Source organism: Oryza sativa, chromosome 4 (genome assembly GCF_034140825.1).
Source record: "Oryza sativa Japonica Group chromosome 4, ASM3414082v1".
NCBI lineage: Eukaryota > Viridiplantae > Streptophyta > Magnoliopsida > Poales > Poaceae > Oryza > Oryza sativa.
In genome coordinates this window covers 30,457,426-30,479,084 of record NC_089038.1, presented here as the reverse complement: position 1 = coordinate 30,479,084, position 21,659 = coordinate 30,457,426, and the positions used below count along the sequence as shown (strand labels likewise).

At 47.7% G+C, this 21,659-nt stretch overlaps 3 protein-coding genes and 1 non-coding gene across 5 annotated transcripts; 2 read left to right on the top strand and 2 right to left on the bottom strand.

The window, feature by feature from the left end:
* Positions 1–198: 198 nt before the first annotated feature.
* Positions 199–3,531, top strand: LOC4336831 (uncharacterized). Of its 2 annotated transcripts, XM_015780560.3 has the most exons (11): positions 199–382; positions 769–817; positions 1,126–1,245; positions 1,331–1,425; positions 1,603–1,808; positions 1,901–2,089; positions 2,167–2,370; positions 2,622–2,775; positions 2,850–2,913; positions 3,003–3,077; positions 3,167–3,531. In XM_015780560.3, exons 1-11 carry the CDS (start codon positions 311–313, stop codon positions 3,244–3,246), a joined length of 1,308 nt encoding a protein of 435 aa, XP_015636046.1. In that variant the 5' UTR covers positions 199–310; the 3' UTR covers positions 3,247–3,531. The 2 variants fall into 2 exon arrangements, with proteins under 2 accessions (XP_015636046.1, XP_015636047.1); XM_015780561.3 differs by lacking the exon at positions 2,167–2,370.
* Positions 3,532–4,760: 1,229 nt separating this feature from the next.
* Positions 4,761–7,833, bottom strand: LOC4336830 (WEB family protein At5g16730, chloroplastic). The gene is made up of 3 exons (XM_015780559.3): positions 7,586–7,833; positions 7,232–7,424; positions 4,761–7,130 (listed from the first exon to the last, which is right to left on the bottom strand). The coding sequence occupies exons 1-3, from the start codon at positions 7,603–7,605 to the stop codon at positions 5,055–5,057; spliced, it is 2,289 nt and encodes a 762-aa protein (XP_015636045.1). The 5' UTR covers positions 7,606–7,833; the 3' UTR covers positions 4,761–5,054.
* A 4,666-nt stretch (positions 7,834–12,499) lies between these two features.
* On the bottom strand, positions 12,500–12,586 carry TRNAM-CAU (transfer RNA methionine (anticodon CAU)). Its single transcript is given in 2 exon segments — positions 12,500–12,535; positions 12,549–12,586. It is a non-coding gene; the product is annotated as a tRNA-Met (tRNA).
* A 626-nt stretch (positions 12,587–13,212) lies between these two features.
* Positions 13,213–14,987, top strand: LOC136355984 (uncharacterized). Its single transcript, XM_066309305.1, has one exon. The coding sequence runs from the start codon at positions 13,257–13,259 to the stop codon at positions 14,787–14,789; it is 1,533 nt and encodes a 510-aa protein (XP_066165402.1). The 5' UTR covers positions 13,213–13,256; the 3' UTR covers positions 14,790–14,987.
* The last annotated feature ends 6,672 nt before the right edge of the window (positions 14,988–21,659 follow it).

Sequence of the window (21,659 nt, the reverse complement as noted above, 5' to 3'; positions counted from 1 at the left end):
GACCACTATTCATCAATTTGTTCTAGATGGCTTAACATAATGGGCCAAAACTATCCCAGTATATGTATTACGGCCCAAAAACATTTTTCTGAGAAGAGGCCGAACAATAGTGTAGGCAGCCCACTACAAATATCTGGGCCCATCCGGTTTAGCCACTAAATGGGCTAGATTTGACTGGGCCGATGCGGAGCCAACGCCGACGCAGCCGCCAGCCGCCACCACACCACACCGCCGCCTCCGCCGTGAGCTCGTGGGAGGAGCAGGCGGCGCCTGGGCGACAACGAAGCCGCCGGACCGGACCGCGGACCACATGCTGGGCCCTCTCCGCCGCGCCGCCGTGGCCGCGGGCGCGGCGTCCGCGTCGGCGGCGAGCCTCCGGCAGGTGAGGGTTAGCTTCCGTACTACTCCGCCGGCCTGTGCGTTTTACGAATCCCGCGGTTTATTCGGCGAGGGTTTCGGAGTGCCTCGATTCTGAACCGAGAGTTGGAGAAGGAGCTCTAGTTCGATAGCTGATTTGGAGGAGTTGGCTTCCTGGTTTATGCTCGTGCGATGCGTCGTTGGGTGATCGAAGGGCTGGTTGAATGTGTCGATTTCTGTTGAATTTGGTGGGATTCGCCCGGAGAGAATTTTGATGGGATTCTGTGCGAGACGCAAGGTTTTTTAGTTCTGTGATGCGAAAATATTGCGATTGTTCAATAGCTCTGATTTTGAAATGCTAGTGTATATTGGGGAGTCTGACGGTAAATTTTGGCTTCTGAAATGGTGCAGTTCCAGTGCGCTTACCATCGAAGCAATGAGAGATTACTGCCCTGTCGAGGTAAGCGTGGCCATACCATACACTTTTCATCCTATATATGCTTGTAAACTCTGATTTTTTATTTTTTACACAAAACACAATGTTCTACTGTGCAAGATCACATGATGACTTTTTTAGATGGTGGATAGAATCTGGCCTCTATATCCACAAGGGGATATACACAGCCAATTACATGATGACCTGACGACTTGATTACATTGTTTGGTGTTTCGTCTACCAAGTTAGATGTTCGGTTCATTCGAATTGCACCAGTCAATACAAACAAAATATTTGAACTACTTTAATGTACTATTTGTTGCACAGAGAAGACCAAGAAGTTTCATATGGTCTTAATTGGGCTATTGCTGGAAGAGGTGTTGTTGTAAAAGATAAGGTCTTCTATAACCTGGAGAAATCGGAACTTCAGAAAGGTGGTGCTGCTTACACAGGTATGTGAGTATATGTATTATGCGTACATACAATTGATATGATTGATGCTAATGTAGAACTTGTTACCTTCTTCTGGGCATGGAGAGTGCCTGTCTGGCATTCCACTTCATGTTAGAGGAAATGTCATTAGCGGGATTCCTGATGTTTCAAGAGCTCAATTCGCAAAGCTTCTTAAACTGGTACATTTGTATTTTTTATTCAATTATTCATGCGATGTTATCTCAGAATTGTAAATTGATCTGGATTAGTTTGCCACCTATTGCAAACAGTATTTAAGGTTCCTCTTATCAGTTGAGCTACAGTGCCTCAATTTAGCTGGCCTCCTTATGTTTTGATGGGCTGTTATCTTTCTATAGGTGACCTTTCATCTTTCATCGATCTCAAGTCTGTATGTCCAAGACGGTGCTGTTGGTTCCTCTGTGGAGTGTGATGCAAAGGTCCGTGTTATTAGCGATAACCCCTCTGCTGTTCTGTTGCTCTCCAATATCCTTTGGAAAACACCAGATCGTTCTATTTCCCATGACACATGCCCATTGACTATATATGTTGCCAGCTCGATAAGGTAATCTTTTCTTTGCATCAGCAAAAGCCACCACACCTTTAGCTGATGATAGCGCCAAAAACTAATATTTCTTGATGCATGTTTTTGGACAGTGCTAATGTCAGGAATTCTCTTGGTTCTGGATCACAATACGCCAATGGATTTGCAGCAGCAGACATAGAACGCTCGTCACTTATCCTATGTGGTAAAGCATTTGCTGATTCCGCTATGCTCAAAGGTGCTCTTAGTGCTTTGACTGCCCCTGTATTATCAGCAAGGGGAGGACTACCATTTCCTGGGTGGTAGGATGTGCTCTTTTCTATCTCTCTCCATAAGTATATTTTCCCTCTTTCATAATTATCATATTTGTCTTCCATAGGCTCCTGTCTTTTGGTGGTTCTGCTGTATTGTTGTTTGCTCCAGTGGATGTCATAAAATCCTTAAAACTTCAGGACGTTCTCGTGTCCACTGACAGTGGTGTAGTTGTCTCCCCTAAAGGATCTAATGTGCTATTCGCCACAAAGGCTAGGGAACCAAATTTGTTTACCAGACCAACTCAAGTTATTATTGTATCATCAGATAGGTAATGAAGAACCTGTGCTTCAAAGGGTGCACAACATCATTTGCTGTTTTGCCTCTCATTTACAGAATATTGTGACAAGATAGTTTGCAAAAGTAACAAGAAGTGCTTCATATTTCTGCATGTTTAAGATCCACATAAATTGTAGCTAGAAGGAATGGGACAACATATATGTACTGCTGTTTGTTGCGTTATCTACAGTTTTTCTAAAACTGAGTTTGCTAACAATGTGTTTGGTTTCCTTTTACGTTCAGTACTGATGCCCTACCAGCATTATCAAAGCTTTCTCCAGGCCAGGCTGCTTACCATTTCTTAGCAGGATATTGTGATGGTAAATTTATCCCAGCTTACAGCAAGGACCCCTCCCCTCTTGACCCCATTGCCCTAGCAAATTCCTTATTTTCTCATGTAAGTTCCCTTCATGATTACCACTCTTAGCATTCTGGTATATATGCCAAAAGACCAATGTTCTACCTTTCCAGCTGAAAGAAGATAATACACCTACTTATCTGATAAATGCCAAGAGCTCTGGAAAGTACATAGATGGTAATAAAATTTCTGGCTTTTCATGTATATAATTCTGTTTGCTTTATTTTAGTGAAGGGCTTTTAACTTTCAAACATTGTCAAATACAGGCAAGGAGTTCGTGAGGCTAATAGAGGTGTTATTATCGAACAATCTGCCAGACCGCAAATCTGAAGATATTAGAGGTAAATAATTCATGAAACTAGAATGCAGTTAACATCAACCATATAGTGTGACCCTTTTTTGATGGAAGAATGCATGGCTTTTACTGCAGTGGGGGAATTGAAGGGAAAGTACAAGAGCTTTTTATCCAGCAAATTCGGCAAATATTTACCTAAGGAGTTCTCTTTCTGAGAATCATTATCAATGCTTTAGTGTACATTTACCACACTGGATAGGTTTACTGTCTACATTTTTAACTTGATCTGGGATTGTCACCCCTTTCTCCCTCATCTCTCAAGTCTCAACCACAAAATACGTTACTAATACGTTATGATTTTTTTTCTTTCTCTTGGTTTTGGCATGGTTAATTAAAACTGTGCCTGTTGTAAACGAATTCCAATGTTGTGCACAGGCATGCTTGCTTTTGTGCACAGGCAAGAATTTAGTACCAGCAGGACTGCAGAAGCTTTCTGTGTATTTCTGAGCTCCAAATCGTCCCTTTGACCCTTTATGTGGAAAGCCGCTTCCCACCCAAATCCATTATCCCAGCAGTAAAATATTTGATGTACAACATTGGCACATCTGTATGCTAAGGAATTTGCAAGCTGCTCTTTTTCTTCATGTTGCAATTTTACTGTTCCCAGGACACTATTCCTTCTGGCACAGCTTTGTGGACTACTGGGATCACAAAGGTACGCAGCGTAACGTGCCAATGTCTCAGGACACAAAGGCCGTGCCCATCTGGGGCATGCCCATGTAATGTAGGGATATTGAACCCGGCCGTTTTGTTCATGCAGAGATGTCAGATCTTCACATGGTTTCACTGAGGAGGAACTGGTCCGGTGGTCCCCTTGACCATGGTGGCCTACGCTTCTCCTTTATCTCCAGTTCCATCAACAAGAGAAGCGCTGGACGTCTCTCCAGGTACAAAGCTTGCATCACTTCCGCATCATATTGAGTAGTAGTAGTAGTATCATCTGAATTCACATATTTGGCGTGTATTGGAAACAAACCAAACCGATTTGGCGGTCGACATGGAACTATCGTCTATCCAAGTGATGAGCAGAAAAGATGCTCATGTGGACCTGGTTTTTTGGAACTGCAGATAAGACTCATTTACTGTCACGTAGTATTACTGTCATTTCAGGTCCTTGTTGCAACGGTCGAGATCAACTGAAACAAAACACATTGCCAAGTAGCAGTACTGGTAATCTGATAGGCTTATATTGACTTGGAACACAATAGGAAGCTCTCTGTTAGAACGTTCACCCTTCAGGAACAGGCAGCACAGTACTGGTAAGTTAGCTGCCACTGATCTGCAGCCAATAAATTGCGATGAATTTATGGTCTCATTGAAAGATCACCATTCTCACCATAGGGCCTATACCTGCATAACCGGCTGCTGCCTTTCCGTGCCCATCCTTGCGAGTCACATGAACGAATTAGGCATAGACAATGCAGATTATTGTATTGACTGTTAAGTTCATGTGGTTAGTGGAAATGTTGAATCTGAATAGTAGCTGGAGCAAATCCATTATTGATGAGCAAACAATCTGATCAAAAACATGCTTGCTGTCACATGCATGATAGGCTTTTTGTCCAATAATGCATAAGCCATTACCATTATCACCCTGTAAGGCCAGCTCAAGAACATGGAGCACCATGAAACTTTATGCTTGAGATGAATAGTGCACTTAAACTATATATGTTCTCAAATGAATCTGTACCAATCAAATTGAAAATTTCTGCTCCTTTTACAGCAACATTATCAAGGCATATTATACATCAATAACAATAAATACAATAACTAGAATATGAATGACGATCAAACATGCACAAGGAATAAACAAACGGTTGTAAATACAATCGACCATTTGTATTCTCTTAAAACACCCAACATTTTTTTTTACCATGATGAGGCAATACCCAGAAGCTAGATGACCAGTCAAAGAAAGAGATGCCATATAGCACAAAACAAAGAAATGTCATCAGAATTTATGCTAAGGTTGGGTTTTCTTCTTCAGCAGACCACCAAATTTCTTCAGCAAGGGCTTCTTCTTTTGCGGCTGCTGCTTGGGCGGTGATGCGTTGCCATTGCTCGCCGTCGTGGAGTGCAAACCATTGCCATCAACAATGGAATCTCCCGTGTTGGACTCTAAATCAACTTCTGATTCACCATCGTTTCCCTTCTCCTTAGATGAGGCATCATCAGTAACCTTGCTGTTCTCCCACATCTTTGCAACTACCATTACCGGTTCATCATCCTCGCTGTCCCCCTTGACATTACTTTCTTCCTTGTGACTACCATTTGTAGCTCCATCTTTTGCATTTGCAAGCACGGAGAGCTCCTTTATCTTCTCAGAAGCAACAAGTTCCTTTGCTTGCAAATCATCGTTCTCTTGTTTTATGTTCTGCAACTCATTTTCTTTGTCTAGTAGCTTTTCCTTCCACTGGAAGGTCTCGGCCTTGGCTTCCTCGCATGTTTTGTTAGCTTCCATTAGCTGAGCTTCAAGATGCTTCAACTTCTCCTGTAACTCAGCATTTTCACTTTCTTTGCCTTTTACAGCCTCCAAGGTCTTGTCCATCTGAGCTCTGGCGTTGATGATTTCTTCTTCTGATTTTTTAATTGAGTTAACAAAACTTAGCTCTTTGGACTGCCATTCCTCAGACGCACTCTTGGTTTCTGCTTCCATTCTCTCAACTGACTTCTTGAGACAAACTTTTTCATAGTTTGCTTCGTCAAGCATTACCTCATAGCTCTCCTTTGTATTCTGCAGACTTACATTGAGCTCCTCTACCTGTGCACGAGCACGATCAATCTCCTCTTGTTTATCTAGGTACTTCTCCTGCGCCACTCTCAGTTGAGCTGACATTTCGTGCAAAGCAGAGGCTTGACCCTCCATGGCCTTCTTAATCTTCTCAACTTCAGCTTTGCTAGCTTCAAGTTCCTTGGCTAGCATGTTCTTCTGTTCAATCAGGGTTTCCATTTCTGAACTGGCAATCTTGTCATTGTTAAGGTCTTCTTCCGCCGCTTCGAGCTTCAACCTAAGGTCTTCTATCTCCAACCTTAATTCATCAGCTTCCTTATCAGCAGTATGAAAATCTTCTTTCTGCTTGGCTACTTCATCCTCCAAAGACCTGACCTTATCCTGAAGTGCTTCGATTTCAGATTCTTTTTCTTGGAGCAGAGTCATTTTTGCATCCAATTCTTTCATTGCTGATTCTAAGGACTCGCCCTTGAGAATGTTAGACTGATCAGCTTCCTCCAACCTGACCTCCAATTCCAGTGCTTTTGTCTTCCATTTGCCAAGTAACTCCTCTGACCTCGCGCGCGCCTTCTTAACATCAGCGATTTCAACTTCAAGCTGTTCAACCACACCTTCCAATTCAACTGCCCTCTGCTCAGCGACATTTGCTTTCTCAAGCTCAAGCTTCAATCCAGAGTTCTCTTCTTCAAGCTTCCTAATGTGCTCCACAGCACCTTTTGACGAGCTCCCTACCTCGGAATCAAGCAGCCCTTTGAGATGCGCCACCTCCGCATCGAGGAGCTTGATCTTCTCGGCATTCTCATCTGAAGCCCTCATGGCATCATCTGCCTGGGTAAGCGCCGCGTTCTTGGCATCGATTGCATCCGCTAGCTCATACCTGGCCTGCTCAAGCTGCTCCACCGTCGAACGCAGTGCGGCCATGTCAGCCTCCTGCTGGCTCTGCATGCTCGCCAGCTTCGTCCGCAGCTCATCCTCCATGCTCGCGCTCGCCTGCTCCGCTTCGGCATCGCCGGACTGCTCCGCCGCCGACTCCTCCGCCGCCTTGCTCTGCGCAGCGAGCGCCTCCTGGAGCTTCGCATTGGCCTCATCAGCCGCCCTCTTGGCACGCTCCAGTTCATCCAGGACTTTCCCCCTCTCCTTCTCCTTCTCCACCAACTCCTCCTTGGCCTTCACGAGCTCCTGCTGAACTGCAGCCAGCAGCGCCTGCTGCTCCTGCTCCTGGGACGACGGCTTCACGGCCACCGGCTCTTGAGGCGACGGCTTCGCGGCCACCGACTCCTGAGCGGGCTTCGTCGCCTTCCCTTGCTTCTACAAACCATAAAAAAAAAACACTCAGATTCCAGCCAAAAAGCAAGCAGTTTTCAGTTCAGCATCACCGGCGAGAGGAGGAGGAGCATGAATTGGCATACCTCTGGAGGGGTGGTGATCCGGGAGGCGCTCTTCTTGCGGTCGGCCGAGCCGGGGGACTGGGACTTGTCGGCGGAGGGGCGCGGCGGCGCCTTGGGCACGGCCGGCTTCCTCGCAATCTTGGCGCTCTTGGGCGTCGGCGGCGTGCCCTTCGCCTCCGCCTTGCCGTTGCTCTTCGCCTCGGCATGGCCAGATCTGCAGCGCCAAGAAAAACCGAACCGCCGCCATCAGATCAAAGAACCACAAGGCCAGATCTATCTTGCCCACACCAAAGCAAGATCCAGCAAGCCGGAGAAGCTTGCTGCACCGATCAAGAACTCGCAGCAGAGTGCGCAGGAGGGTTAGCCAATGCTTACTTGGTCTTGGAGCCCTGCATTGCTGCCTCTGCTTCCGCTTCTGCTTCTGGTTCTTGGTTCGTGCACCTCTACTACTCTAACCAAAGGAGTCGCCTTGAATGCGAAATTGGAGGAAGGAGTGGTGAGGTGAGCGGTTGTGGCCGCTCTGCTGTGCCACTAGTAGAAGAACATGGAGGAGTGGAGGGTGGAATTAACTTGCTGCCAAAAAAAGAAGGGAAAAAAACGCAGCTTTTGATCAATATCTCTGCGGTTTCTGCTCACGTTTTCCTCTGCTGTTTTTATTCGGAGCGAGAGAGAGAAGTTGAAGCGAAGGGACAGACAAGCAAAGGTCAGGAGACGGATGAGCTGGAATGCGTTAATCTTCAGGATTAAGAGCTTATTAGTAATAAGTTGTCATTCTGTCATCATCACAGCGGCTGCTTTACCGGAGAGTTTGCGGCTGTGGTATCCCTTTCGCTAACCACCTCGTTTGTTATACATATCCTAGCAAGCAATTCAGCAAAGCAGCAAAAATATTTTTCTTGGATGAGATAAAGCAGGCGAAATTGCTGTAGCTTTTATTCCTTTGTTTCTCTCCCCTCCCCGGTCTCTATTGCTTGGAGACTTTTCATTTTCAGTACTCATTTTGCCAGACGTGACGCTTCAACCGCTGCTCGTCTTTTCATCGGTAGAATTTGGGAGACACTGTGGATATAGGAAAAATTGAACGGCTGATGTGCCGGTTACTACAACCGTTCGATGGCCACATTCTTGATACGCTTCAAGAGTTGGGAGGACATGTCGGTGCGTCGTCTTCGTCAGGTTTCAAGGAAACTCGCGGGCTCGTGGCGCCCAGCCGACATGTATAATTAGTACTTCCATTTGTTTAATCCTGCACGAAATAATCTAATCGCACTGGCACGATGGCGATTCCTGAGATGGCAGGGACAACAGGATGGAGCACTGTAGTCGCGGCAAATTCGCTTTGGAGTTTGGCCACGGTGCCTCGGAGCGTGGCTCGAAGATGCTGGCGTAGCGGTCAAAAAGAGAAGGCATGTCAGGCAACCTTGGAGAGGGTCCTGTACTCCTGTTCACTTATTTATTACATATTACTAATTAAATAGTTATAAAAAAATAAAAAAGACAAGATATATTAATATATAATATATAATATCACTTTACAAACATGTAAATTCAAGACGAATCAACACTTTGGGCAGAACGTCTAAATCACTAGGATAGAATAGTGTCTCAAACTTGGTATGCTATCTTCTCGACTCCTAACTTACTTCAACATTTGTAATGGCTTGCCTCCGGCAATGCCCGCTCCCTGTAATCTGAGACCTTGTTTTTATTAAGTGCAATGGAACATTTAGGTGGGGAACCTCTCTCCTCCGATGATTATTCCAAAGAAAAAATGCAAATTCAAAGCTGTAAAAGAATTAAAACTCTAACTAGTTGTAGAACCTGCATGTTTATGAAGTGATATACTGTACTTCTTTCATCCTAAAATATAATAGATTTTGAATGGATGGGATGCATCATATTAATACGAATCTGAACAAGTTGTATGTCTACATTTATAGTACTAAAATGTATCTATCCATCTAAAATCCATTATATTTTAGGAAAGATGAAGTACATACTAATCTATTTTGATATACAATAAAAAAGTGGGCATTCGTCTCAAATTTATTTATAGCTTCGAAATTAATTAAACAAATACATAATATTGTAATTAGATTATGACATGCACATTTATTGAAGCCTATAAAATATAACAAAGAGGATCAATAATGGGCATCATAGTCATTTCACTCCACTGCCAATTATTCTAATAATTGCTAAAAATAAAATCTTTGTGGAACAAAGAAATTAGTATTTTAAGAAAGCAAAGAAATTAGTATTGCTAGAAATTAGTATTTTATGCCAGTGACTTAATCCTGACCATAAATTTTCACTCTTGTACCTATGAACGCACATTCATATCCCTATAAGGACCTATAAAGACTGATGAGCATCTCTTTACATTATCCACGCTCACTCGTCGTGTGAGCACTTTATATTATTAATACTTTTGTTCTAATCAGTTTAACTGATTGAAATGTTTTACTTCTCAAATTAATATTGGAGAGGTTTGTACCTCTATTTTTTGAATATAAACTGACTACATGTATGGATGAAAAACATAGTAGATGTATGGGTCCGCTTTAGTAAATATACACTTATAATAGATAAATTTCACTATTTACCATCCAGTTTGCATGCTTTTTAGGAATTGTCACTCAGTTTTTATCCTTTCAGATTTTGTTATCGATACTATGAATTTCCTCGTTCCATGCTACTCCCATCGTTCGTAAGCCCCGCCATTGTCTTAACTACTAGCCAGGCCATCTTCTTTGCACCCGACGCCCCACATCCGGCAACATCCTCTCCACGCTCACAACAGGAGTAGGTTGTAATAGGAGCTCACCAACATGCTGGGGCACACACCCATCCCGCTGCTCCTCCGAAGACCGCCGAGGTACATCGATGGTGGCTACTCCATCACAATAAGCGCGTATACGCAACACGTGGAAGGCCATAGACGTGTTGTGGTCATCACAGTTTGCGCAGGAGGGAAGGGAGCAATGATGCCATGCTCAACTTCAAGGGTGACTGCTTCGAGTTTCTCCCTTCCGACTTTGACCGCCACTCCTGCCTAGAGATGACACTCTAGCTGTATGTGCTGGAACTCGCCCACAGGTTCAATCATTCGCTCATTGATGGCATGGACCATAGCATGTAGCTTCCCGTCTTCGTCCGTCGCGAGGCTCGTAGCCGTGTAAGAAGTGACGACGACAACGGTGATAACCATTAGGAACAATGGGTGTCCCATACGGCATCGGACATCACCTTTGCACATTGGGCGTGGCATCGGTGCACTCGTCCTGACTCGGCCACCTGTTCCGATGTATTTTTACAGCAACCACGCGTACACCAATGGTAGAACGTACAAATAGACTCGCTAGCGGTGGGGCGAACGACGAGAGTAGCATTGTATTAAGAAATACACAACTTCTCTAACAAAAATACAAAAAGCTTGCGAATTGAATGACAATTTCTAAAATGACCTACTCTTTTTGTCCCATAAAGAACTCAATCGTGAGTTTGAATCTGGACATATTTATTCTCATAATTGCATTCTTTTTGGACGAAGTATGAATTAGATTACGAATAATGAAATTAAATTCTCCTTATACTAACTAGTAGTACCATGTTCACGATCATTGGGCCAAGCGTCACACTGCGGGGGTACTGTTCGAACACGTTAGGAAATACTGTAGACAAGAATCACTTAGCAAGAGGAACTGTATAACACTAGAAGCTGGTGTGCGCATTGGATCTTTGAGGTTAGAGGACAGAGAGTGCAGTCCCTCCCTCCTTGTCTAGCTTGTGGTCGTTGTTTACTGCTACAGGTGATCCTGGCCGTGCAGACATGGGATGCACTCACGAAAGAAATTTTCTACCGCAGATGTACTCAGTCTCGAAAACAATCGTTCCGCTGTAATCAATCCAGTATAGTACCATGCGTACGTGCATAGTTTAGTACTCCTCCTCTACCCAACTGTACATACAAGCAGCTGTGTGTGTTTGGGATCCAAAGATCGAAAGCGCGAGCCACCAACCGAGGAGGCCGAGACTACACCCCCCGCGTTTTGACTTCTCTGGAGCAACGAGAAATCATCCAATCCCAAATTCCCAATCAACCAGCTAGCTAGCACAAGCACAGGGGGACGAGCGGGCGCGGACGGCGAGATCGATCAGCCGTCCGCGTGCGGTGCGGCCAGCTCACCAGCGGATCCGGGGGGCACCAACCAGCCAACGACTAGTGGCCGTGACATGCTACAGGCACAACACAACACAGCACTACCAGTAGAGGGTCCACGGATTAGATAGCAGCCGGCCGGCGAATCCTCCTTGTCTGACGCCGAGGCTTCACCGCTCGCTCGCTCGCCGTGGTCGCCCAATCAATGCGACGACGTGCCCGCGCGCACCGAACGCGCCCCAGGACGGACGTGTCGCGTTCGTGTGTGTGGGGTTCGCTCGATCCCCCCATGCATGCATGCACCTGAGTCGGCGTCGGCGTCGGCGCCTCGGCGGCGGGCGGAATGACATGGGAGGAAGGTGCAGCACCGCTCGGGTCGATCGGTCCTTGGCCAGTTGTTAACCCGCTGCATGTACAGCATGGCGCTGTACTAAGAATACTTTGGTGCTTGTACACATGTGCGGCAGCATGATTGCGTGAGAATGTTTTGGAGGTTGGGTAGAAATTTCGTGCGGGTCAACATTTTGGCGAAGCCTTCCGGGACCATGTGCTGTTGCGTTGGGTATGTGCAAGTTCGCAACTGGGCCGTAGCCGTAGGACTATTGCTACTATCTCGGTCGCGTGGCTTCCAACCAACAAGCCCACGAAATTCTTTTTTTTCCTTTTTTTTTATAAAATGAAAATAGTTCATATCTCCAGCCTCTACAGTTAGACACAACAATTAAATTTCCGTATTTAAAATAAAGACAAAAGGTGACGTGAGAAACCCTCAACTTCCAAGGCCCAAAGACCAACTGGCTGATGAACTGCAAAAGTACAAGAGTAAAAAATGAATAGATAAAAAAAACTGTGGAGAAAAAAAAGATTGGCTGATAAACAGTTGAAAAAACTGAGGGGATTCGCTGATTAATAGAAAAAGAAAAAGAGAGGAGTAAAAAAAATGAATTGACTGATGAGGTGGAAAAAAAATATGGGACCCATTGGCTGATGAACAGTGAAAAATCGTAAAAAGGATCGGCTGATGACAGAAAAACAATAGTAAAAATGAATTAGGTGATGAACAGAAAAAAAGGATTTTGGATCAGCTGATGAATTGGCTTTGATTAACAGGGAAAAAATAAAAAACATGGGGTGAGAGAGGCTCGAACTCTCGACCTCAGGATCACTCGCTTTAGCTATGAGACCTACGCGCTAGCCAACTGCGCCACCACCCCGTTGGTGTTTGCAGTAAGCCTAAAGAATTATATTACAACAATTTTTCAAATTCAGATTTGACTATCCTGCTGGAATCCGGTAACAATTTTTCAAAGGGAGTACCTATACATTTTTCGAAAGATTTTTATAATCGTATCATACATTTTTCGAAAGATTTTTATAATCGTATCACACAGATTTTTAATCTTTGTATTAAAATCCGATAGATATAATAAAAAGCAAAAAGCAATTAAGAAACACCATAATGAACATTAAATTACCATATCCTCAAGAAAAAGACCAAATCAAATATAAAATTTAAAATTTACATGTGAAGATTCAAAAATTACAGTGTAACTTACAAAAGTTATAGTGTAAGTTTCATAAATTACACTGTAACTTACAAGAAAATGCACTGTAAATTTGAGTGAGAAAATCGAGTGAGAGATAAGAAAAAATCTTTCGAGTGAGATATAGCAAAATCGTTTTTCAAATTGGGGTTTGGGGCTTTGGGCCCAAGTTAAAACGGACTCATTATTTACCCCGTAGAGTCGCAGCAAGGCAGGATGTCCACCAACTTCGGATCTGCAGCAAAATTATTAGGAAACCTTCCCTACAAATAGCGCAACACCAAGGAAACAGCATAGCAGATCGATAGTTCGATACCGAGGTGAAACCACGATAGGGAAGATGGCAGCAGATGATGACGCGGAGCACGAGACGTCGCCGGCGTCGGCGTCGGCGTCGAGCGCTCCAGCCACGAGGAAGCGGAAGAGGCCGGGAGCCACCGCCACCGATGGCGCGCCTGCTCAATCTGCTGACGATGCAGGCGGCATGTGCGACGACGTCCTCCGCAACATCTTCTCCCGCCTGCCGGCGCGCGCCGCCGTCGCGTGCACGGCGCTGTCGAAGCACCACCGCCGCCTGGTGACCGGCGCGGAGTTCCGGCGCCTCCACCTCCTCCTCGGCGCGCCCCTCCCCCGCCCGCACGTCGCGTACCTCGCGACGGCGCCGATAACGAGGAGAGGGGACGACAGGGTGGTCAGCAAGTTCCACGGCTTCCACGTCGCCGGCGCCGGGATGGGGATCGGCGCCCACGCCCCGATGCGCGCGCTCACCGACGGGAGATACGAGAACAAGAGCTATGTCAACACATGCAACGGCGTCATACTCCTCGCCATGAAGAAGAAGACCCCTTCTCGATCATTCATCCTCTGGAACCCGGCCATCGCCGACGACGAGAAGAAACTGACCATCCCTGAAGGTTTACAGGATAATGGGGAGTATTATGTAGCTGGACTTGGCTATGGTCGCAGGAGCAAAACCTACAAGCTACTCTTGTGCCGCCTCAAGTGCTTGAGCAGCAAAGGACCAGGAGGCTGCCGTATATTCTACCGTTGTGCAGAGTTGGTGGTCTACACGCTCGGCGCCGGCGCCGGCGCCGGTGACCAACCACGGACGGTGCTGTCCGGCCTGGACACGAAGATCAAACGTCAGTCACTCTACCTGGACGGCACGATCTACCTTCTCGACGCCGAGGACTCCATCGTCTTCGCCTTCGACGTCGACGACGAGACGGTCACCGCCATCGACTTGCCGGGAGAGCGCTCCATAACCAAGCACGCCAGCTCGAAGCTCATGGAGATGTCCGGCCGCGTGTGCGTCGTGACGAAGGACGGGACGCACACCTTCTCCGTGTGGCTGCTCGTGGCGGAGGACGATCACCGGTGGCAGCGGAGGTGCGCGATCGGGGAGAGCAACATCTACTACAGGTCGATCACCGCCGCCTGGGACCACGGCGATGCGCTGCTCCTGCTGGTCGACGGCTCGCCGTACCTGTACGACATCACAGACGAGAGGATGACGAAGACGGAGATGCCGATCGACGTGAAGCCGGAGGAGGCAGCCTACACGCTGTGCTGGGGTTACAAGCCGACGCTCGTGTCGCCGGGGAGCATCGTCGGCGACGGCGACGGCGACGAAGAGGAGGGGCGGAGGCGCCGCGGCCGGGATCGGACGGCGGACATAGTTGCCGCCGTGAGGCCCGTCCGCGAGCGCGACGTCCGGAGAGGGAGGAAGGCGACGTTGGACGTGACGTGTTTCATGGAGATGCTGGTCCGCATCATGCGGGAGCTGCCTGGCGGCATGCAGGACGTGATCGACATGCCGTTGCTGAACGCCTCTCTGAACGTTAGGTATCGGTATTCTGATGATGAGGACTGAGCACTAGTCGCGTTTAGTACTCTGTTGGAATGACAGGACAACGTAGCATAGTGTTACCTTGAACAATAATTGAAAAACAAGATTTGGAGGTAGATATGTCCCTCCAAATATTTTTTTAAAGATGAAATTGTGAGTATGTTGGAGATTGAATACATGACTCTATGGTTGAAACTGCACACTCTTTGTCATTAATTACACTATCAAGTGTATCTCCGTTGCCTTGAATAATAACGTTGTGAAAACTAAAAAGATACTCCAGTAGTCCACTTCGGATCTGCGATAGTGTGTGAATTCTTTTTCAGGACGGTCAATTTATCGTCTGACAAAAAACAAATTGAAACCCTTCCAAATCCTATAGATTTTAGACCATTTAATTACTTAAAGATTCGTGCAAACTCCCCCAGCCTAACCCCATCCCCTTTACTCTTCTTTCTCACTCCCCGCTGCCATTGCATGCCCATCCCCTACTTCGCCCCACCACGCCACCGCCTGGCCTTGTCGCTTGGCTGAAACACACAAACGACGCTAGCGATGCCCCTGGCTGGTCTCCTCCCCCTCCCCTCTTCCCTCACTCACCTCCTCCTCAAGCCAACGACATCGAGGTTCATGCCCTCACCTCGCCGTCTTCCCCCATCTTCGACATCGTCGTCGGATCCGCCACTGTTGCCATCGCTCCAAATCACAAGCTCACTTTGCCCCCATCGTCAACGCCTACCCACCGTCTGCTACTGACCCTTCGTCTTCGACGCATTGCCTCATCCCCCGCGCCCATTCCATCGCCCACCACCGGACCGCCTCTCCAACAACCATCTATCTAAAGCCAATAAACTCCCCCGGCCCCCACCACCCCCCCTCCCCAACCCGGGACCCTTATCCGTGGGTCTTAATTTGGAGTTTTGGATGTTGCCGACGCTGGAACAATAAAGGTCGTTGGAGCTGGAGAATAAAGAATTGGAGCACAAAGTATATACGGTGACAAAAAAGGTCTGGGGCCCTAATCCGTAGGTCTTCCTTCGGATTTTGGGATATCACCGGCGTAGGAGAAATAGAGGTCGTTGGAGCCAGAGTAGAAGGGGTTGGAGCACGAAGTACATCCGGTGACAAAAAAAATGTGCAAGATTTTTTTTAGATAATGGAATATAATATCCCGGCCTTTACTCAAAAGAGCTATAGCAAATGTGCAAGATTTAGGATGGATTTTCTGTCAGCAGAAGGTTAGCAATTCCGTTCTTTTTTTCTTCTACAACTTGTTGGGATAGGGTTGATAGTATACTTACGTTGATTGTTAGAGCATCACCAACATTATCTTGATATCGTTTCAAACTTCACATTTCGGGCAATTTTGTTCAATAATCCAATCTAATACTTACCCTAATTGCATTTATAATATTTGGAATTACCGTTCTCCACTCCTAACATAGTTTGGCTTTCAATCGTGGCGTCAGGGGTGGGAGCGCGCGCGATGGTGACAGGAGGTGTGCGAACTCCACTGCGATAGTGGGCGAATTCTTATACGACCTGTTGGGGCAGGGGATAAATGTGTACTTACTCCATTGTGGATGATTGTTAGTGTGTGTCGATGAAAGGAATAAGTTCACTTTAGGTCCCTCTATTTGTCGCCCAGTACGATTTTCGTCCCTGAACCGCAAAACCGGATACGACCTGTCCCCCAACTTACGAAAACCGGGTATATATGGTCCTAAGGCGGTTTGGATAGCGGTTTTGGCTGACGTGGCGCCTACATGGCTGGTTTGACTAGGTCTCCATCCTACGCACCATTGACGTGGCGCTTACGTGGCAATTCGATTTGGGAAAAAAATACCCGTGGGACCCACATGTCAGTTACACAAAAAAAATTAATTAGAAAAGGTGGGGCCCACATGGGCCCCACATGTCAATCTCACTCCCCATCTCCCCTCTCTTCGTCTCTCTCCCCACTTTCCTCTCTCGAGTGCAACGGCCGACGGGCGGCGGGGTGACGGGCGGTGGCCGACGGGGAGAAGGGGCGGTGTGACAGGCGGAGAGGAGGATGGCACGACAGGTGGCGACTGGTGGGGAGAAGAGGCGCCGGGACGGGCGGCGACCGGCGGGTAGACGCAGGGCAGCACGGCCGTGGGCGGTGGCGGCGGCGAGGTCGGTCCCCTCCTCGCCTGTCGTGGAGAAGGGGCGCCGGGACGGGCGGCGACCAGTGGGGAGACGCGGGGCAGCACGGCCGTGGGCGGCAGCGGCGGCGAGGTCGGTCCCCTCCTCGAGGGAGACGTGAGGCAGCACGGCTGTGGGCGGCGGCGGCTGCTGTTGGTGATGGCATCGTCATCGTCACTACACGCTCCTCATCGTCGTCGGCTACGGGGTCAAGAACCGACCGACAGGGAGACGAGGGGCAGCGCGGCTGTGGGCGGCGGCGGCGAGGTCGGTCCCCTCCTCGGGGGGACGCGGGGCAGCACGGCTGCTAGTGATGGCGTCGTCGTCGTCACTACGTCTTTCTCGCCGCCGTCGTCGGCTACGGGTTTCAGCGTCCTCCAACAACGGCGCCAGGAGCCCCCCTGGGCCAGACACCATCGCGGCGAGGATGGCGACGGCTCGACGTTATCTGCCCGCCCTCGCTCCACCCCGCTTCGGCCGCCGCCCGCCCCGCTTCACCCCGCCGGCGCCCGCTCCGACCACCGACGACGCGGCGGCAGCGGCGACCACAGGTCCATCGCGCGGGAGCGCCGCCGGCCGAGTCCACGCGGGTCTCCTCCCCACGCGCCGGCGGCCGGCGTACACGAGGTCCACGATGACGTGCAGGCCGTCTCCGCCAGCGCGGTGGCAAGCGGCAAGCGCGCCAGACCTCCGCATCGTCGGCGCCGCTCCCACGCGACGCTCGCCGACTCCAACCGCCGCCGCCGCCGGAGAGGGAAGAAGAGAGGATAGAGAGGGGAAAGGGAAGAAGAGAGGGAAGGGAAAGGGAATAAGAGAGGGGTGAGGCTGGCATGTGGGGCCCATGTGGGCCCCTACCATTTTAAAATTATTTTCGTGTGCAGCTGACATGTGGGGCCACGCTTTTTATTAATTTTTCGAGATATAATTGCCACGTAGGCGCCACGTTAGCCAAACCGCCTTCAAAACCGCCGAGGGATCTCATTTAAACGGTTTTGAAAGTTGAAGGGTCTATTGTACCCGGTTTTGCGACCAGGGACGAAAATCGGACTGAGCGACAAATAGAGGGATCCAAAGTGAACTTGTTCCGTCATGAAACTGCTCGCCGGCCTCACGGCCTCACGGGCAGCCCACGTCAAATTCACGTCTCGATGCAAAGCACTGTGGGCCCTAAGTACAAGGGACGGCCTGGTTGGCGCGGGTGAAACCACACCGATGGCCCAAAATCCCTCTACGGTCCAGCGCAGCGTGCCGAACAGAATTCTCTCTCTCAGCGGGCCCCGCCGCACAAAACAGGTTGCCCGATGACAAGCGGGGTCCACTCACAAGTCACAACCCCGCGTTTTCTAACCCTCGTCTTCCTCCGGCGTCAACATCAACAGCGGGCCTAAGCAAAGCATACCTCCGGAATCATTTCAGTCAAAAATTCGCGGGCTCGGGCTAAGCCCGAGTAGTAATAGTATTAGTGTACTGCTACAGAAAGCGTGCGCCGTGCGAGCTTTTCTTGTTGGCCCGACGAAAATAAAAACGAAGTGTTCTTGTTGACTTTTTTTTTTTTGAAAGGTGTTCTTGTAGTAGCAGTACTACTTTGTGACAAATCATCTCGAACGAAAGATTTTCTAGTAAATTAACCATTCTGTGATGCTAATACAAATTGCCGATCAGTAAATAATTCGATGCTTCCCTTCCCCTCGGGCTCAGACCTTCCCTTCCCCTGCGGGCTCGGGCCTCGGGTTTTCGGGCTGCCAATGCCCCATCGTTCATCCACGCAGTCATCAGACGATTCAGACCACGGCCATGGCCACCTGCCCGCCATTTATATATACAGCTCACCGTCTTCTTCCTTCGCAACTCATCTCCGCCATTAACCATTTCTGAAACCAAACTCGCGCAATGGGTAACGCAGCCTTGTCCGCATTCCATGGCGACGTCGAGCTCGGCCTCGGCAACGGAGACGCGAACGCGGTTGCCGGAATGGTGGAGGCGGGGCAGGACGTCGCGAGGCTTCGCCGCGCGCTGTTCGCCGGCGGCGTCGGGAAAGCCGCGGCGGTGCTGTACCTGGCTCTTTTCAGGTCGCCGGCTGGGCTGTTCCTCCGGAACAATCCCCTGTTCTACTCCTACTACATCGTGTTAGTCATCGTCGTCATCTTCGGCGTGGCGGAGGCAGGGGCGAAGCCAGGAAAAATAGTCACCGGGGTCACCACTAACTGACTATAGCTTATAATAATCTTAAGATAATCCTAGAACAAAACTATCGACCATATAATATGATAAAATAAAGTTTTTTTAGTAAAGTGGTTATGTTTTACATGTTACAAACTTCTCATGTGTACAGTTACGATCCTTCATCTTGTGAAAACGAACAACCACGTCGTCATCATTTGGAACTGTAGCTATATTTTAAAACGCAAGGAGTAATCCATATATTTATTACCGATACGATTGCGTGCAGTATTGTCTACACAACTTTTATTACCGAGAAGGTTATCTCCAATGATAAAGGAGAATTAGTACCACATGAACTAGTAAGTGGGTATTTTTCTTCTCAAGAATCACACTCCATTATACTTTGCTTGCCTATTAATTTATTAAAAAATGGAATGATTAATATGTAAAACAAAATACCCACGCTGCTGTAGATGATCAAAATCACTAATTTCTTACCTTCCACTTTTCTAGAAAGAATAAATTTATGTTTATGTAACAGAAATTTGGAGAAATTTCATATTTCAGAACCCTAACTTCCTAAAATTTTGGACTTGAGAAACCAGCCTACAACCAATTTGTGATGATAATAATTAAGAAATTGTGATGGGGTTAGTGGGTTACCCTTGCCAATCGGCGAAGATTGGGCGAAGCGCTTCGAGCCAGACTGCACTGCAGCAGGAATACAGAGCAGCACAACAAGGCAATTTGTGGACTTGTTTAGCAGGAATACAAAGCCTTCTGGGCTCAAATCTCATACGTATATTGGGCTGTTGTATAATAAGTGCTAGCTAATTTTCTATTTACTACTTGTTAGTATTGTTTAGTTGCTAATTGAGCTTGAACAGAACAATATCACCGGACCACCGGGGTCTAGTAGTTTCCTTGACTGGGGTCGTAGCTGGTAAATTAGTGCTGGTACAAGATGTTTGCAAAAAATCGTCGGGGTCTACTGACCCCGATAAGTGACTCTAGCGTCGCCCCTGGGCGGAGGCATGGGTGGGCCTCTGGGCCTCTCACGATCGCCGCCGGCGAGCGGTTGGGATGACAATGCTCTGGCTTTCAGTTCTCCCGCTGCTCTTCCTCGCCGGCATAGGTGGCTCTGCAATACTGAAACTGAAGTAGTGAAGTGAATCAAGTACAGTGTGGTACTTACTACTACTGTACTTGGTATCATACTCTGATTTTCTGCATGCATAAATGCATTGTACTCAATGTTTTTACATCCAGATTGCATATGATATTTGTAGTATTTTTTTTTTGTTTCGATTTGCGTACGCGGTTGCCATTTGTGTACAAGTCTCGCGCGTTTCGTGGTGTGTTTGTAGGTGCAGTTCTGCACAGAGTTGTTCATTCTGAATTTTGCTTTTTTACAGGGCAAACTAATTGTCCATTGAGTTGTGTTTTATGTCGATGTTATACTTATCTCATATGCTGAATATTGATAAGTGAACCCTCAGCTTGCCGAATTAGAATTCTTTCAAGTTGATTCCCTGTATGTAAGAAGATGCTGAACAGTGGAGGAAGAGGAACAACTCAGGGGCTCATAGTAAAGCTTCTTCTGTCAAAACGTCAATGCTTTAGATTCGCTGGATATGAAAGCAGTTCCTGTTCTTTTACATGAAAGTTTTCCACAAAAATTCAGAATCGTAAATGAGTTCCCCATCAACTTGTTACTGAATTTTTCGCACGCACGCACAGAAACGGACGGACATAAACTGGTTTGCCGCAAGCGGCCGCTTCGGGGAATAGTCGAGCAGATGGTGCGACCTGCGAAGGGATTCAGAATCAGACGGAAGGAGCCGAGGAGGAGGAGCGCGCGAGAGGGGAACTGTGTCTGACAGTCACCGACTGCTGCCGTGTTGCGTCCATCTATCGGGTTTCTATGAACCGTCGGATTAGATTTACACTGTTCAGATTAACAAGGTATACTGGTTGGGCATTTAGGCCTCCAAAGTTCGGCCTTTATTGTGCCTCAGCATCGCCTTGGAAGAAAGGCTTGTCCCATATTGGCCCATCTATATCTGGGCCATAATTTGGTCCAGCCATTAGGGAAGACGTGATAGAAGGAGAGACATTTGGCATAGAATAAGTCTATTTATCTCCCTCAACTATTGCCCTAGGTCAAATCATATCCATCAACTATAAAATCGGGTATATCGCTTCCTCCAATTTTTTTAGAAAACTAGTGCAAATAAACTCCTTCAATGGTTTGTGAAGTAATTTCTGCTGATGTGACAAGTTAAGCGTGGTCAAACTCACTGACATGTAAACACGGGACCACATGTAAGTGATAAAAAAAATAAAAAAAACTATTGTAGGACCCAGATGTCAGCTCCATGTCTTCTTCTCCCGCTCTTTCTTTTTCTCCCTTTGTCCCCCAACCAATCCAATCATATGGCGGGGATGGTCGGCGAGCCCCTCCAATCTCATCCCCCATCCACCGTGTTGTCCTTGACGAGCATCTCTACAACGTCGCGTTGTTATCATAGCCTCGATTATCGTCTCCACTGGCTATGCCCACGC

What these genes read in the sequence shown, in the direction of transcription:
- LOC4336831 (XM_015780560.3), top strand. Translation starts at nt 311, where the DNA reads ATGCTGGGCCCTCTCCGCCGCGCCGCCGTGGCCGCGGGCGCGGCGTCC. An exon ending in AGGTGGTGCTGCTTACACAG is followed by an intron (nt 1,246 to 1,330) that starts GTATGTGAGTAT and finishes CTGGGCATGGAG; the next exon opens with AGTGCCTGTCTGGCATTCCA. An exon ending in GGACTACCATTTCCTGGGTG is followed by an intron (nt 2,090 to 2,166) that starts GTAGGATGTGCT and finishes TGTCTTCCATAG; the next exon opens with GCTCCTGTCTTTTGGTGGTT.
- LOC4336830 (XM_015780559.3), bottom strand. Translation starts at nt 7,605, where the DNA reads ATGCAGGGCTCCAAGACCAA. An exon ending in ATGCAGGGCTCCAAGACCAA is followed by an intron (nt 7,425 to 7,585) that starts GTAAGCATTGGC and finishes TTGGCGCTGCAG; the next exon opens with ATCTGGCCATGCCGAGGCGA. An exon ending in GGATCACCACCCCTCCAGAG is followed by an intron (nt 7,131 to 7,231) that starts GTATGCCAATTC and finishes TATGGTTTGTAG; the next exon opens with AAGCAAGGGAAGGCGACGAA.
- LOC136355984 (XM_066309305.1), top strand. Translation starts at nt 13,257, where the DNA reads ATGGCAGCAGATGATGACGCGGAGCACGAGACGTCGCCGGCGTCGGCG.